The sequence below is a fragment of the Crocodylus porosus genome, unplaced genomic scaffold, assembly GCF_001723895.1.
Source record: "Crocodylus porosus isolate Cpor-Errol unplaced genomic scaffold, CroPor_comp1, whole genome shotgun sequence".
In the NCBI taxonomy this organism is placed as follows: domain Eukaryota; kingdom Metazoa; phylum Chordata; order Crocodylia; family Crocodylidae; genus Crocodylus; species Crocodylus porosus.
The window spans coordinates 11783239-11801131 of NW_017728906.1; the positions used below are offsets into that span (position 1 = coordinate 11783239).

General features: G+C 44.9%; 1 protein-coding gene across 1 annotated transcript in view; it reads right to left on the reverse strand.

Moving 5' to 3' along the window:
* Nucleotides 1-17477, reverse strand: part of RCSD1 (RCSD domain containing 1) — a 49941-nt gene extending 32464 nt beyond the window's left edge. The window contains exon 1 of the mRNA XM_019528681.1: nucleotides 17292-17477. Within this exon, the coding sequence (XP_019384226.1) occupies nucleotides 17292-17297 (6 nt within the window). The 5' untranslated portion in view covers nucleotides 17298-17477. The remainder of the gene's footprint in view (nucleotides 1-17291) is intronic.
* Nucleotides 17478-17893: the final 416 nt, after the last annotated feature.

The following is a 17893-nucleotide window of genomic DNA, read 5'->3' on the forward strand; positions in this document are numbered from 1 at the left end:
ACTCTGTCCAAAAAGCATGGGGAATAATATTGCTTGGGATAACTTAAATGCCTGAAGAAGGGTGTTTGTACCCACAAGTTTGCAAAGAACAATTTTTCCAACTATTTAGTCGGTCTAATAAAAGATATCATATCTACCCAAAGGGTCCTGTTTGCCTGTTTACAGCCCCTTTAATATAATGACACTGAAGCATTGCAAGCATTAATTAACTGAGTCTTACAACTCCAGGCACACAGTGAGGCAAGTAAGTATTATCTCTGCTTTGGACGTAACTGAACTGAGGCACACAGTAAGAAGCCAGCTTTCCAAAAAAAAATTGGATGTGCACACTTAAGTGAGTTGGGAGTCAGAAATACCTTACAGCTCCTGTGTGTCTGCTAACTGGCTAGACCACACTGTCTTCTTAAACAAAACAGCTTTCTGTTGATTTAGATGCCTTTTCCCAAAAAAGATTACAATATAGTCATTAAAATTATCTAAAAATTAAAAATATTTTAAACACTCAGGTACTACTGCTGTAAAAACACCTTTGGGTTAAATTCCGCTGTCACTAAGTACACCTACACATGTGATTAATGTGCACAAATACACTCCAGAGCTTACAGCGCTGAAGTTTTTTACTCCCTGGCATGCCATTTGAACATGCGCCCGGGAGCAACAATCTCTGGAGCATGTTGCCCTGGAGTTTATTAGTGCTCAGCACATGGAGTGGCCCCATTGGAACAGCTGTGGCTGGCAGAGGACCCAGGGAGTCAGCCTGGCAGCCCAGGGCTGCTCCAATGGGGCTCCATGTGTTGTGGAGGGGCACAAGGGTGTTTCAGCATGGGAGCTGCCTGCCAGATAGCCCTGCTCTGAACTACCCTGTGCCCCAGCCAGCTGGGGCAGTATCTATATGCATACTACTGCACATGAAAAAACTCTGTAGCAGGTTAGGACTTGTCCTAACCTGTTGTGGAGTTTATTAGTTTTGTGTGCCCTAATAGGGGCACACATGTAGACACCGAGACATTTAACTGCGCAGTTAATTAGTCAACTGCACTGCAAACATTTCTGGTAGACCTGCCCACTGACACAAACATAAGTCTCAGGTAACTACTTTGAAGGAAACTAATACCACTGACGTAACTGAAAGCAGAACTTGGCCAGTGCAGTAGAAAACTTCATTTTGTAAAGAATCTTTCATACAAAGCCTATTTTCAACTATGTTATTAAGGTTTTCTATCCCAAGCTAGTGAGAGATAGATATTAGAAAAGCTGCTTTCAAGCAAGGTTTGAAGTAAGATGGGAGTTTTAGGGGAGACAAATGCAAGAAAGATGCTTCACATTATGTGAGCTGCAGAACAGGGAAGTCTTATGCTAACAGTCAGAGTTGTTGAAGAAACAAAAAAGGAGGGAAACAGCAGAGGGGGGCAGGGAGTGACTTAAAGAGTGCTCTTATCTGAGGCTGTACTGCTATATTCCCTCCAGGCTACACATGGTGCCATGCAACCAGATTATCTGTCCTGGAATTCATCTAAAGAGACACATAAAAATGGGAAAGGATGCAACTCAAGGGTCAGAGTGTTAGTAAGTATGCAATGTTAAGTATAAAGTTTTAAAAACAAGGTAGGTGTTTTTAAAATAGGTCTAAGCAGGGTTGCAGTAGAGCTGAGATATGTGCTTAGCACTGGCCAGGCCCACTGATCTCAGCTGGAGTTCTGGGTTCTCAGAACCTCAGAGCATCAGGGCTATGGACAGACATCCAAAAAGCCTGAGCCTGAACTGATTAAATCTTTGCCGGTTAGCCTAACCTGGCTAGGCTGAATCAGTTTGTAACTGTACAGACATACCAGAAATGCAGGCACATGCCTGCAGTGGTTCAAGCTAGAAGCCGGGGGGGCAGGGGAGGGCTAGAGCAGTATTCCCTTCCCTTCCATAGTCTTGAGCTGAGGGGAGGGTGTGGCCAGGCCCTGGCAGGACACTCTGATTAGGGAGGGAGTCCCCCTCAGCCCAGCAGGGAATTGATAACACAGTGTTTATCACCCCGTTAAGAAAACAACAGAGCTATTACTAGCTACCTGTTGATTCTGCCTTTGCCCCATCTGCCACAGCACAAACCATAGCCAGCATGTGGTCTGCTAGTTAATGCTGAGAGGTTTCTGTGTAAGGCAGAGGGGATGGGGGAATCCCTGCTTAGCAGGAATTGGAGGGTGGGGGAGCAGGGGGAAGCCAGGCAGATGCCTGCAGTCTCTGCTGAGCTCCAGGGAGGGAGCAGAGGGGAGGGGCCAGTGCTGCTGTGGAGCAGAGAGCCCCACCCAGCCCAGAGAGCATGCCGGGATAGTGGGGAGTCTGGTTTAACTTAAATCAGCAAGGTGCCTGGGACAGACACTGCATAAACTGGTTTGACCCAAATCAGTTAAGACTGATACTGTATTCTACCAGGTTTATCTCAAACTGGTTTCAATCATTTTCAAACTGGTTTATGTGCACTGAACATCTGTTCTGTTACAGGTTTAAACCAGTTTCTGATCACTTAAACTGGTTCATGTGTATGTCTGTTCCTAACCCATGTGTCAAACTGGCCACCAAAAATTAATGGTCACTTTTGAAAATGCATGGCTAATTCCTTTAGACCAGTGATTCACAACCAGGGATCCACAGCACCCTGGGAAGCCTTGAGATCCTTTTAAGGGGTACCATGCAATATTACTACTATTAGGTGTACAAATATGATTCACAAGATAAACCCAGAGATTTCAAGTAGGAATCTAGAGTGTCAAACATATTCCAACCCATTGTGCTCTTTTGGAGTTCTTTGTAACAGATGAATTGCCCTCTAATTTTCCTGTATTCAAAAAACAAGTGAAAACTAAGACCTAGAATTTTCTGTAGGGTGTTTCAAGTCCAACACTGAGTGCCTTGAGTCCAACAAGGTTGAAAATCACTGCTTTAGACTTATTTTGGAGCATTGTTGATCTGTGTTAGGCTTTTAATGACTTCTCTAGATAACAATTCTAACCCCTAGAGCAGTGATCTCCAAACTTTTTTGATTGCGTACCCGTATCAGTACAACATTTTTAAGCACGCACCCCCAATATATGTATATTTATATAAATAGAAATAGAAGTTCTAATATTTTCTTCCCGCACCCCAATGGATCGTCTTGCGCACCCCACTTTGGAGACCACTGCCCTAGAGAATGGGAACCAGCAGCTTTTGAATTCTAATTTGGCCTTCGATGAAGGTTTCCTCTGGACCTGAGAGAGTCACTTATCCTCTGTTTCTCAGTTAATGCACCTATAAAATAATTCATTTAACAATCCCCCAGAAAGGTAGAAATTCACATTTGTAAAATCTTTGATGAAATATGCTATAAGTAATATCAGCTTCACTTACAACATTTTCCAGATGGCTATTTTAAGCCCTCAGATGTCCCTTTATTGACAGAAAGACTGGAACTTGAATGAGGGGTAAACTTCCTCACCTTGGAAGTGGGGCTTCCAGATTAAAATTGAAGTAGTGGGGACCTACACGTAGGAGAAGCTTGCACGGTCACTGACTGTGTGCACGGGTATATGGTGGACGTCATTCCCCAGGGCTGTTAGACCAGCACTTCTCAGGACCACAATATTCATTTAAAAATTAAGTGTGAACAAAAAGTAATGGGAGGGAAAAAAAAGTCCTAACTTCCACCTTCTATAAAGTATGACAAACCATTTTAAGAAGCTAAGAGGGGAGCTGCTTAGTGTAAAGAGGGGAAGTTTTTTAGGTGGATATTTTCATTTCATGTTAAGTTTTCTTTCCCATGAGCTGCAAGAAGAAAAGGCTTCTCTGAAGTCGTCAGCCTTAACCTGTGAGACTCTACAGACTAACGTTGTGGCCTGTTTTTTTTTTCTGAACTCTATTGTGTGTAATATGAACCTGCAGGGTTGCATAGCATGTTGATGGCCCCACTGAAGCATTAACTGGAGATAAACGCTTCAGAAAAGATCATGCTCTTAGAGGAAGATCTTTGTTGTCCCAGGCCCTAGTAGATAGTGGTAGAATAAATGTTTGACTACACCAGTGTTTCTCAACCTTTTCCAGCCCAAGGCACACTTATACTAATAAAAATTTTCTGTGGCACACAACCACCCCTCCTCCCTGATATATTTCATTTATTAATTTTTCTAATGTATGACTTTTTTCCAAAATTCCACAGCACACTTGTTCATTTCTGATGACACACTATTGTGCTGTGGCAGACTGGCTGGGAAACACTGGACTACACTACAAAGTTTTGCTGTAAAGTAGGGCTGAAATCTCACACCCCTAGCCAACACCACCATGCCAGAAAACCCCTTGTGTAGACACAAATGTGGCAGCAGATGAGAGTTTCTATCAGCTTAGCTTATGCTGTTCATGGAGGTGCAGTATGTACTCTAGCAGAAAAACTGTTGGCTTTTGCAGTATTTATGCTATGGAGCTCTGCTAGCAAAGCTGAGGTGTAGATAAATCCTAGATTACTAGATTACTAGAATTTAAGAAAAAATAAGAAAAAAATTGTACATTGAAAAAGTCAGACATACTAACTCTAGGTTTGAAATTTTAGGGAAGCTTGGAATATAGATTCAAGCAGATGATTAAAAAAAAAGACCTGAGTTTGCATGAGAAAACATGATATCTGTCAGAAATATATTTCAGGATGGCTGAGTTTACAACCCTGTAATTGTTGTTATGGAAAGCAATTGCAAAGAATGGAAGGCTTGCAGAATCAGGCCCCTAGTCAATACTACTGCTTCAGCTCAATATATGCTAGCTCCTCACAGTATCTTTCCAGTGCTTTGCCCAGTCTATTTTTAAAGGTCCCTGAGGATGGAGCTTCCACTATACTTGGATAACTATTCCAAAACATAAAAGATCTCACTGCCAGAAAACATTCCTGCTTTTAGACCTACATCTTCCTTTGTTTAATTTTCTTCTATTACTCCTGGCTACAACCTAATTGTATTCTCTCCCCACACCCTACCACACCTGCACACACTGATTTGGTGTATAGTTTGCCAGTTCATATACCTGTGCCTTATTTCTTAATTTGGTGGCATCACGGGCAGATCTACAGTTTTGTATAAGGCAGGTGTGGGAGCAGTGACCAGTGCTCCAGGGGTAGCAGCACCCCCACTCCTAGCCTCTATCTCCCAATGGGGCAGGCCATTGCCACCATGGGAGCTGCAGCTGGGGCCTTCTTTTAAGTCCCTGAGTCAAGTAAGAATTCTGTCCCCTCCACCCTTCCATTCTCAGCATCTCTTCCCTTTCCCTCCAGTAGCATATCCCCTTCCCCTCATCCCCTATCTGCTCACTGCTCCCAGAAGACCCAGGTGTGGAGGGAACTCTGGAGCCATTCCGGCCACACTCTAGCTTAGTTGCACAAGGAGCTGGGCTTAGCCAGTTGCAGTGGCAGCAGCAATGGTAGGTAGGTTTCCCCTCCCCGAGCCTGCTCCCAGGTAGACAGGTAGCATATCTACATGTGCAATTAATGCTCAGCAATAAACACCAGTCCATATCACACCTGAGTTTATTGCCCCCGAGTGCCGCATTTGAATGTATGCCCAGGCCCACAGCATGTTGAGCCAGGTCAGAGCAGGCCTGGTTGGCAGCAGCCCCCGGGGTTTGGCCTGCCAGTCCAGGGCTGCTCTGACCTGACTCAATGTGCTGTTGAAGGGCTGGCTGGGGCACAAGGGTGCTTCAGTGCAGGGCTAGCCAGCAGACAGCACCTATACATGCATTGCTGCAGATTAAAAACTCCGCCACAGGATATTACTTGTATTTACAAGTACTAACTTGCAGTGGAGTTAATTAGTTTACTCCATCCTAATAGCATTGCACATGTAGACAGCAGACATTTACTACAGAGCCAATTAGGTAACTCTGCAGTAAATGTCTTGAGTCATACCCAGGGAGGAGGAACCTGCCCACTCCTGTTGTTGTCCCTGGCTGACCCCACACAGCCAGGCTGGAGCAGGGCAGGAACAGCTCTGGAGCATCCCTCACCCCGCATTAGCCAGGGACAGTAACAGCAGTGGGTGGGTTTCTCTTCTCTGCTGGATTTCCCTAAGGAGGGCCCTCCTGGAACTGAGCTGAGTGGGCTGAGACCATCCTCTTTTTCTCCTGATTAAAGCTGTCAGGCAAGTGCAGGTGTCAGTAAAATACTTACATGGAGGTTTGTCTTCAACCTTTACAGCTGTAAGGACTAAACTGTCTTTAACAAAGGCAGCAAGACAAATGTAACTGCATGGCTTCAGGAGATGGGAACTTAAGCATGGGACTGTAAAGCCTATGTTATAAGCCAGCCGCACAAGAAAGTAGCTTTGGGGATAATTTCCTGTAACATTTAATTTGAGATGCTTTAACAAGTTTGTTATATATGATGGAGACCAGCAGGGCCAGCATCTGAGGCTCAGGTAGGAATTTCCAGAGAAAAAAAAAATGAGTTTCCGCAGCTTGAACACTCAAGGTATAATCCTATTTCAGTTATTTCACCCCAAATGTCTGTTACCCAGCTATTCCATGTGCAGTGCTGACGTGCACCTAGCTACTGAGCATGCTCACTTAGCTGCACTCTGGTTTGGCAGATGTCTGGCTCCTTCCTCACATAACTGTCTTTTTGGGCTAAACCTTGGGAAAGTGGGCCTCTTCCATCTCCTCCTCCTCCTCTCCCTCACCATGGCTTGTTGCCCAGATACAGTTTCAGGACTTGGGCTCTTTAGGTCTGTACATACAGAAAAGCATGCCTGTTTGAACAGAGCACAGCCTAACGTATGTGCTCAATAACACTGTGGACACTGAATATCCATACTGCACGTGGAATAGAATCACAAACTGTGCATAGGTGCCAAAATCAGCAGTTACACTGCTGCATAACTGTAATTTTGATGTATAAAGCAAAAAGGATTTTGTCCTCAAAACCTTTAACTACATAAGCACTTCAGAGCCTGTCTTAGGTTTATTTGCACTACTTGCCCAAAGAATAAGGGCCAAAATCAAATAGAATTTTCCTGTTTTGTTTTACTGTTTGCTGCTTCATCTGACCTTTTCTTTTATATCATCACACATCGTTTTCTGTTTTACTTTTGTGAAAGCTGGTAGAACGGATACTCTTAATGGAAAACATCATTTGCTTTTAGTAAACATGACAACTTATATCAACACTGTATTTTGTTTTTATATAATTTTTATTGCTTATTTTATTGTACTGTTTTGGCAAAAGCTGTAAATTACTACTACTAATTAGTTAAGCTGGAAGCTGTAAAGCTGTAACATAACCTTTGTGTACTGTGCACAGCGAGATTAAAAAAAAAAAGAGAGAGAGATTACCAAAATCTGCAGCTCTGTGCAGTCTTGCACAATCTAACAAGATCCTAACACAAGTGAGGTAAGATTTGACTGGGTCTGTGCTGGAACACCTCCAGGGAACACTATGGCTAGGTACAGACATTAAAAACACCTGAGGCAGAATCATTCTAAGTTACGAGGTTTTCTGTAAGCAGCATAGTTTATATCAGTAATGAACAGAACACATTTTGCCCTGGGGGATGGAGGTGGAGTTGGGGAGCAGCAAATCTTAGACCAGGTTTTGCCACTTTTAAACCACTCTATGTATGTTGAACTTGTTTTGTGTGCCAAACTTCTGTTCTGTTACAGTAATAGACCAGTTTTGTGTGCCAAACTTCTATTCTGTTACAGGTGTAGACTAGTTTCCGACCACTTACATTGGTAAAAGTGTAATGTCTGTACCTGGCTTATGTGTTGACATGAGTGATGTCACTGATTCAGAAGGGGGTACTCTTTCAGTGAGTCAAGACAGATGGTTCAGTCAGTACAATGTGTGAGGCACCATGCAACTTGAATGTTTTCTTACATGAGATGTAAAACTGACATTTTATCTAATGCATTCATCTAAGTCTGTGTATAGACGAAATGAGGGGCATTTGTGCACAACACTGTAAAGCGGGTTAAATGCTTTTGCACTGCTTCAATGGTGTTGGTGTTTGCATGTGTTGGCAGCGTATTGCGCAGTAATTCCAGCTGCTGTAGCAAATTCAGCAGTGTAATGCACCTTAAATTACTTAGGGTACAGCAAACTAAAACTGCCCTACAGCTGCAGAGCGAAGCACCAGGATCCATGCAGCTCAGGGGCTCTGCAGGAAGGCGGGCTCTGTCCAAAATCTCTTTGTTTTTTCCCCTGCCTGCCTGCCTGAGCTGCCCAGGGGCCCGGTGCTTCCCTCTGCAGCTGTGGTGCCCTAGGGACTGCCTGAGCTGGGTGCCTGCGGGCCCCGCCTGCAGGGGGCAGAGGGGGGGCTGCTGCTGTGGAGGAAAGCACCAGCCCCCCCTGCAGCCCAGGGCCCGGTCCGCTGACCAGGAGCTTACCCTCCTTTCCCTGCCGTCAGAGGCAGGTAGGTTTGGGTGTGTGCATCACACAGGGGTTTAAAGGGCCCTAAATTGAAGCAGTGATTTCAAAAACCCACCACTTCAATTTAGGGCCCCCATTTCATCTACACAGACCCTAACATCTCAGGACAGGTTCATAGGAGCAGTAATGTTATCTCAGGTGTCCCAGCTAAATTTTAAAGTTGGAGTTCTAGTCTGACTACTTAAATTTTTTCTTCAAATATATATGCTTAATCTGCCTTTTAAAACTTCCAGTGCTGGAGCTTCCACAACCACTCTAAGTGACCTTTTCCAGTGCCTAACCACCTAGTGCTACGTCCTATGGAACAGTTTCAACAGTACAGCATTAGGAAAAGATTCTTGACCATGTCACAGTGTAGGGAAAGTTTGTCAGAATTCATTCTGTCCATTTACATCACCTTTTCAAGGTAATCAAAGTACTTACATTACACAAATAGTATTGCAAAGGCAACTATTATCCCAAACAGCCCTCATGCTTTAATCAGGACAACTCTAGAGTTAACTCTTTCACTGCCTCATAACATTGATAAGAACAACCACACAGTTGCTGTCCAAGAACAGTCTCTTCAAGAGCCACAATGCTATTCCTTAAACAGCAAGTGTGTTGCTGACCTGTTTCTAAAATGGCAGACTACTACCCAAGGGACATGGCCAAAAATGTAGTGCCTTCGGAAAATATCAGTGCACTTCCTTCAAAAGACATCCACCACAATGAGGCTAAAGCTACATTAATCTTTTTTTTTGTTTAGTAGAAGCTGACCTACAGTGACTGTAAGCTAAATTTGCACACAGCCAAATTCTTCTCAGTTACACCAATGAAACTCTTCCAGTAAGGTTATATACCTGTAACCAAGAAGAATACGATCCAGGTTTTTGTTAAGAAGACTAATCTTCATTTGCCATATCAAAACAGGCAATACTATTGAAGTCCTGCTGGCAGCATCAATGCTTCACTTGGCTACTTGTGCTGGCAGTAGGATTTTACATAGAAGTAGGCTGGAGATGTTTTTAATGTAAAGCTATTCTATAAGGAAGTTCCTATCTAGCTGGATTTACTGTTGCTTGGATCAACTGATCTTGGCTGAACTCAGGTCAATGACCTAGACATGACTGGATTGCATAACAATTCAACAATATACTCCATAGCTCTGCTTCCATGTAAAGTCTTGCTCTTGTCAAAGTGACCATGTAAAAATGGCCCCTTCGTACAAAACAGATCTGTTCTTACTGGATTAAATTTGGTGCTGTCTGAAGCAGGTAAAGTTTGCACTTAAGTAAGTAAAAGTTGTCCTATGTAGGCAGGGTGGCAAATCTTTAAATCATATCTGCTGACCAAAACGAGCTTTCTTTGTTCAAAGCCAATGCAGCTACAGGAAAAATGGCCAGGTTCTGCAAACAGATGCTTTATTACTGCTAGGACATGACTGCAGTTTTGGATTTCAGAACTGTGAACCAAGCATGCAAGATCAGGGGTTCCCAAAGAGGAAATTACCTAACTTAGGTGTGACCAAAGTATGGCCTGCAGGCTGGTTTGTCCTGTAGAGCAGTGTCCTCTGTCCCATGGGGTTCCCCATAGACATGGAAATTTTGTATGAGCAGCTGTAGCACTAATTGCCACAGCTCTTGGAGACACAGCAATTAACACTGCTACTTCTCTTCCTGCCACCAAATTTTTGGATCTGTGAAAGGCCCAGCGGGTCAGATATGGAGCACAGAGCTGCATCATTAAGCTTGTAAAACTGCCTCTGGGGCCAGAGATTTGACTGTGTGAGGAGACGCAACAATCAGCACAATCGCTACCAAATTCCATGATGCAGCTCCACTGTCTTGATCTAGCCCACAGACCAGCCCCATGCCACTCATCTGGCCTGTGGAGTCAGATGAGTTGGGCACCACTGATCCAGCCAAGTCTGACTATGTTACAAGTGGTTAGCACAGCCTTGATCATTTCTATGGAGGAAACTTACAGTGTTTTGTAGTCATATGCTGTGCTGACAAGCTCACTTTTTTCCTTTGCTTTCCAGACACCCAGGTGCTGGGAATGTGGTAGAAGGGATGTGCTCACTTAACTAGAGGACATGCACTTGCTGTTTAACTACAATGTTTCCAAACAAGTAAAAGTGGTGATGTAGTGGGAAGACAGACTTTTCCAAGTCTTTTGTGGGGGGTGATGCAGGATATTGAGAGGAGAAGTTAAACAGAGGAAAATTATGAATAAGGGTATTACTGGGGTTCACAAGAACCTTGCCCTGCCCACTGAATGGGGATAGATTTGCCCCTGGTAAATTGTGCTTTTGCAACTTTATTTCCTGTATTTAAAATGATATATTCTAAAACAATTAAGAAAATGAAAAGGTCATTTCACAGGCATTGTAAACACTCTTTGTTTCTATTCCATCAGGACTAATGATCTTCCTGTGATACAGCAGTCCTCACAGCTGGCATTTTGCTATTCTGCCGCTATGGCTGGGATAGATAGAACTCCCATAGCTCTGCCTGCCTTCAGCCACTGTGGCAATAGTCTGAAGGCCATTCTGAGTGGACACAAAACCTTGGATAAGGGACACTGAAATCCATGCAATTAATACATAGTTGCATCCTCTTCCTATAATTTCAGAGCTGTTAGAGGCTGGAAGGGACCTTACAGATCATCAGGTCCAGCCTTCTACACTTGGGCAGATAAAGGGAAGAGCACACTGCCCCCCACCACCAGCAGGTTCATCTGGGATTTGACCCTAGGACCTCACACATCCAAAGTGAGAATCATACCCCTAGACCAACAAGCTTCTTTTAAACTAATGAGCAGCTCTTAATTTCACCCCAGATGACCAAATTACACTAGGACAGTGATTCCCAAAGGATATGCCCCATGAAAAATTGTATTTTTCTTTCTTTTGCCTTGTAGGTTGAGCTGGGGGGCACCATGCACATGAAGGGCAGGACAGAGAGCACAAAGTGGTCATGTCTCCAGGGTGCAGCAGCAGCAGTTTGCATATATCTGGTCCCAGCATAACCCTCCAGCAGCTGGAAGCTGCACATACACCACAGCCAGGATGTGAAGGGCTGGCAGAAGCAGCAGTGGCACCAGGACTGGACATTTGCAAACTGCTCCTGTTGCACCCTGCCTGCACCCCAGCATCATAGCTGTGCTGCACACCTGGGCACTCCACACTACTCCCTATTGTATCCTGCTCTACATGCACACCATGCCCTGCCCCACTGGGCAGGCAGATGGGACCTCTTCTGCACCTCTCCCCTCCCTTCTAAGGTCCAGCTGATTGTGGGCAGCTGGGATTTCTTTCACCTGGCCCCCACTGCCACCATGCCAAGCTCCAGAAGGCCCTTGCCAACAAGAATCTCTGTGTCCCACTCCCTGCCCTAGCCATGCCTGTGCCCTAGCATGCTGCCTCCCAGGGCAGAACAGAGTTTATTTACAAACCTCCCTCTTACTCCCAGGGTGTACAATGGAGCAGCTCTATGTGCCCTGCCAGAAAGGCTGCTGCCCCAGTTCAACCTGATGCTGCCTCACCTTGGGCTCTTTAGGTGGGTTCTTCAGGGGAGAAGGGCTTTCCTTTGTACCACCTCCACTTCTCCCAGCCCCTCCATCCCTGGCTGAGGTGTGCCTACAGCTTCCAGCTGCTTGGGATTGGGCACTTGCAAACTGGGTTTGCAGTGCCTTTCCCTATGCGAAGTTCCTTTTCAGGTATAAGACAAGCATGCCACCAATTTGAAGCCAGAAACAAAAGGGTGCCCCAGGGATCAGAAGTTTGGGAAATGGGCTGTCCACCATAATCCCTTCCATTTGAGTCTCCTAGATGAATGACACAATGTAAACATAGAACATTATTGTTACTAGGGTCAGAGAGTAGCTGCAGAGACTCATCTGTGTTGGGACTTGGCAGAGAGGGTCAGCCCCTGGGATTTTTGATATGATGTGGTCACACTGGAGCTTAGAATTGTGCTTAACCACAGACTGTGGCTGAATGGGCTGCTAAGAAAGAAAATGAGGAGCCTAAAAAGGAATAGTTGTACAGATAGTTGTGTTGGACTCTGAAGAGTTCCCTGAGAAAAAAGGGAAAGAGGCCTGACAGGAACTGCCTCTTTGCTCCTTCCCACTCAGCAGCTAGAATGAGAAGACAGGTTAGCATGGCTTCTTGTACCAGCAATCAGGAGCTGATAACTTTCACTGAAGACCCTGCCTATATCAGGTGAGGACCAAGGGCCCATCAGCTCCCTTACATATCACTTGTGGAGGATGGCCGGAAGCAGAGAGAACACAGGCTGTAGAAACAAGAGCTTGCTGTTTTCTTATGAAAGGGAGCTGGCCAAGGAGCTGAAGGATAGCCCTTGTCCCTAGAGAAGCTCTCTCTTCAGGGTCATCACAGCTACAAGCACAATGAGAACCCACAGGAGCTAGCTGTAGAGAAGGAAAATGGGAGGAGAAGTACCAAGAGGAGAGGATAAATGAAGCCTGCTGATGCTTTCCACAGAGAAGAGAGAGGCAAATCTCCCCAAAGCAAATGTGGGCTGCGAAAAAGAACAATCACTTTGCATCTCAGTCCAGACACAAACTGAGCTCAAAGACTTTGACTGCTTTCCCTCACCTTATTTGTAACCTGCCTCTGTGCTGGCAGGCTTCAGTAGGGTGGTGAAAAGGGAAATGCCACGATAGTATTTCCTGCTCAACTGGCAGCAGGAGGTACTTGAAGTTTAATAAGAGGGCTAATCTCATAGGATCTCCACCTGCTTTTGATAGAGATGAGAGGATCAGGCAACTCCAAACTGCATTCAGTGCATATTAGTACTAAAGTCCAGACCTTCCAAAGTAATTTGCAAATGAGCAGGGATGCACTCTCCCCAAAAAAACAGATGTCTGTGAGTCTTACAATCAATCTTAGGAGTTGGCAGCATTGGATTTACTGCTGCAGTCTCTTAGCACTCCATACTACTGTGGGTCCAAGCCCATCTTTGCTTGTAAAACATGTTATAGAAATGCACAACAGATGAGATTATAGCTGCACCCCACCCCTTCCCACCACATATACACCCACTCATTCATAAAACAGTGAAGTAACACAAGGTAAGTCAACCCCTGCTGTTTTGCTTCCAAATATTTTTGAAAAAACCCTCCTGCCAGACATTTGATAGAAGTGGTTATCATTTGAGGGCAATTCAGCAACTTAGTCCTTCTTTAGTGCTGGCAATCATCATCTCTGCCATTAGGGTGAAGAGCCTGACAGGCCTACCACAGAGCACATCAGTTCTGTACTCTATCAGTGAAGCATTGGAGAAGTTGCAGATCTTTTTGTTCCTGATGCACAGCTGCATTAAACCTAGATCCCATGAACGAGTGACCACAGTCTATCACTGCATTTTGTCCAGGTCATCCATGAAGAGCTTTATGAAGGAGAAAGTACACAAAGGAGGGAACTAGAAACTTTTGGGTCTCTGGTTTTAGCTCTGCCAGTGTATGGCTTAAAATCTCCTCATCTGTGTAATAGTAACCTCCTCAACCCAGGAGCTGAGAGACCAAATTCAACATGTGTAAAATGTTCTGGAAGATGAAATGTGCCGTAGATACTAAAAAAATAAAACCTGAAAAGATGCACAATATTTTGTGTATTGAAAGATCCACTGTGCCTCAGGAGAACACAGATTTAAGGTGGGAAAAGAGAAGAAACTCAGAGTAAAGGGATGAAATCAAGAGGTTAAACATTAGGTAGCACTTTCTGACAGTGAGATCTAGCAGGCCACGTGGTTGTGCCAAAGGAAATGGAATCCCTGTTACTTGTGATGCTTCATATACACAAGCAAACTGTTATGCATGTAGAAAAAACATCATGTTTGTTTTTATATGCGTGCACATCCATGCATAAGTTGTAGTAGGATAGACTTGATGTGACCTAATGTCTCTTATATTTCATAGACATTTGGGCTGGAAGGGATCCCGGAGGATCATTAAGTCCAGCCTCTTGCCCAAGGGGCAGGAAGTCAGCAGGGATCATAGGATCCCAGCAAGATAAGCATCCAAATGTGTCTTGAAGGCGTTTAAAGTGAGTGCTTGAACTGCCTCCGGCGGCAGTCTATTCCAAACCTTGGGGGCTCGGACAGTAAAGAAGTTCTTTCTTATATCCAGCCTGAACTGGTCGCAGCGAAGTTTGTGACTATTCAATCTTGTCATCCCTTGGGATGCTTTGGTGAACAGATGTTCCCCCAGATCCTGATGAGCACCCCTGATAAACTTATAGGTGGCCACCAGGTTACTTCTGAGCCTGCGCTTTTCCAGACTGAAGAGTCACACAGCTGTCAGCCTCTCATCATAAGGTCTGTTTTCCTGACCTCTGATCATGTGTGTGGCTCTCCTCTGCACTCTCTCAAGCTTCTCCATGTCCTTTTCGAATTGTGGAGCCCAAAACTGGACACAGTACTCCAGCTGTGGCCTCATCAAGGCTGAGTACAATGGGAGAATGACGTCCCAGGATTTGCTTAAGAAGCATCTATGGATGCAAGCCAGTGTTTTGGTCACTTTACTAGCCGCAGCATCACATTGAAGGCTCATGTTCATCTTGTGGTCAATCATGACCCCCAAGTCCCTTTCATCTGTAGTGCTAGCCAGCATAGCACTGCCAAGCTCATAAGCATGCTGCAGGTTTTTTCTCTCAAGGTGGAGAACCTTGCATTTTTCAGTGTTAAACACCATCAGGTTCTTGTCCGCCCATTTCATGAGCCTGTCAAGATCTGCCTGGATCACCCTCCTGTCCTCAGGTGTGGACGCTTTACCCCAGAGTTTGGTGTCATTGGCAAACTTGGCCAGTCCGCTTCTGACACCAATGTCCACATCATTGATGAAGATGTTAAATAGTATAGGCCCTAGGACAGAGCCTTGAGGGACCCCACTGGTGACCGCGCACCAAGACAATTGGCTTCTGTCAACCACCACCCTCTGGGTCCAACCACGGAGCTAATTCCCCAGCCAGTGAATCGTGGTGAGGGTGAGGCCACAGTTAACCAGTTTTGCCAAGAGGTGATCATGGAATACCAGATCGAAGGCTTTTTTAAAGTCAAGATATACAACGTCAATCTCTTCCCCCTTGTCCAGGTGATAGGTCACCTGGTCATAAAAGGAAATGAGACTGGTCAAGCAAGACCTACCCGTAACAAACCCCTGCTGGGTATCCCTCAAGATATTGCCTTCAGCTAGTCTGTTAAGGATGGCCCCTTTGTCTGTTCCAGCTCTAATTCACTCTTATAGCAGCATGTAACTTTCTGCACAGTAGCTACTTTTTAAATTAGATTTTCTTTTAGTCCTTGCATTTCAAGAATATCCGACTTGACGCATCAGCTGAGCATCCTCACAGCCTGTAAGCCATAGCTGAATAAAAAACTTTCTTTTTTGTTGCTTTATGAAGCTGACCAGCAAATTTTATTGAGGAAACCTTTTCTTAGAGACATTCCAGGATGCTGCACATTGAAAGATCATAAAAAAAACCTAAGTTACCTAAACACAGTTCTGCCTGACTTCACTAAACACAGCTATCTACCGCTCTTTAAAAAAATTTAATGAGCCAAGCTTATCTCTGTCAAATCTGATAGCCTCTCTGAAAACATTTGATCTGCAACCCCTACTACAGTTCATCTTGGGTTGGTTTGAGCACCCCTGCATAGGCTGCTGAGGACTTCCTGTTTACTGACCATCATCCCTCATGGTATGACAGCGCATGCAGGGTCTGGAATAGCACCTGAGCGTTACTAGCGTCCCTAAACTAAACTGCAGTAACTTTAAAGAAAAATAAGAGTGGTGCCTAAGGAATGCACTGCACTGGTATCATTCTAAACCTAGAGCTGCAGACTAACACAGAGCTTATTTCCCCCAAAAGAACAGAAAAAAGTATTTAGAAAGACCCATATTTAGCAGAGAGACAGGTCAGAAGCTCTCTTAAGCTATCTTTCATCATTTCCGGTTTCAGTGGCGGTTGCAACCTTTTGTTACATCTGAACTTCTTACGCTGCACTTAACAATAAATACTCTGCCCTTGTCTAGAATTTTTTCCTCTGGGGCTCTAGTGAAACCAGCCCTGTGCGCTAGGAAAGCATCATCTTCCCTGTTTCATACAAATGGGGACTGAGACGCAGAGGTGAAATGCTGTGGCCAAGGTCATGCTGCCAGTCAGTGACAGGGCTTGGAATACAATCCAGCACTCCTAATCTATCTCTTCCTACTCCTGCCACCAGACCATGCTTCATCCTTTCCTCAGTACCAGGTGTGGGGCATGAAGAAAGGTGCAAGAAGCTTTTAGGGATATGATGTGAATTTTTTTACCAGTTATCCTCTGTTTCCTGAGTCAAAAATCACCAATATTGAAAATGAAAGGGAGAGCATAAGATTCACATGACATGGAGGATCTGCTGGGGTCTGAAGTAATAAGGGACAATTTAGAGGGACAATAGGGATTATCCCCGTGAAGCCTGCAGCTCTTGTGCTACTTGTTAACTTCTCATGGGGTGTCTAGTTTTATGGAAAAGTTTTTCAATCCTATTAAAATGATGCAAGCCCTTGAACTTTACTGCTTTCCCCCCTTCAAGGGGAAAGGGGCTCAAAAATAAATTGCACTCCTTCCCTTCTGCTCCCCGCCACATTTTTTCTCCCCCAAGCACAGAGCAAACCCTTCCAAAGTTCCAAGGGGCACTACTGCTGGGGAGCAGTGCCCCTACTATGTCTTGTAACTCAGCAAAATGAAATTTAGAGCTGCCCTTGCTGAGAAACTGTCATGTGAGGTGGAGCAAATGCCGAGTCTGTGATCCTTCTTGTTGGCAGCAAGTAAATCAGCAAAGCAACACACAGCTACTGAAATAAAAGTTTTTACCTCCATGTTCTGCACGTGAGAGGTGTCCTCAGGGCAGCCTTTCTTCCCCACCCCTCTCCCTCTTATCTTTGGAAAAATTCGGCCCAGCCAGAGCAAGAGCACACCGCTGCAGTGCGGAGCATACGGTATCCGAGCCCCAACTCAGCTTGAGAACTTGCAGAGCCCAGTGAGTGGCCCTGCACTGTGAACAAGGAAGGAGGGAGGGTGGGTGAGAGGAAGGGAGGGTGGGGAGTGGAGGGGGAGGCAAAGCAATCAGGGTTTAAATTTAGACACAAATCTAAACAGATACTGTCCTTCCCAAAGTGCCAGGCTTGAAAGAGCAAATCAGAATGAACAGTAAACTCTCCTACTGTATTCACATGAGGAGACACCATGGGTGTATTTCCCCTGTCTCCCTGCCTTTCCTTCTCTTTTCTCCCTAATCCTAACACCTTCCTTCCCCATAACCCTGCCTTGTTATTTTTCTTGTGTTTTCCCTTCTTTCCCCTCTGCTTGCAGTGGCTGTCTCCTATCTTTCTTGGGTCTATCTGCCTCCTGCATTTGTCTCTAATTTGGGTCTCTTCTTTCTCACTGGATTTGTATGGCTGCAGTCTTTCCTTTTC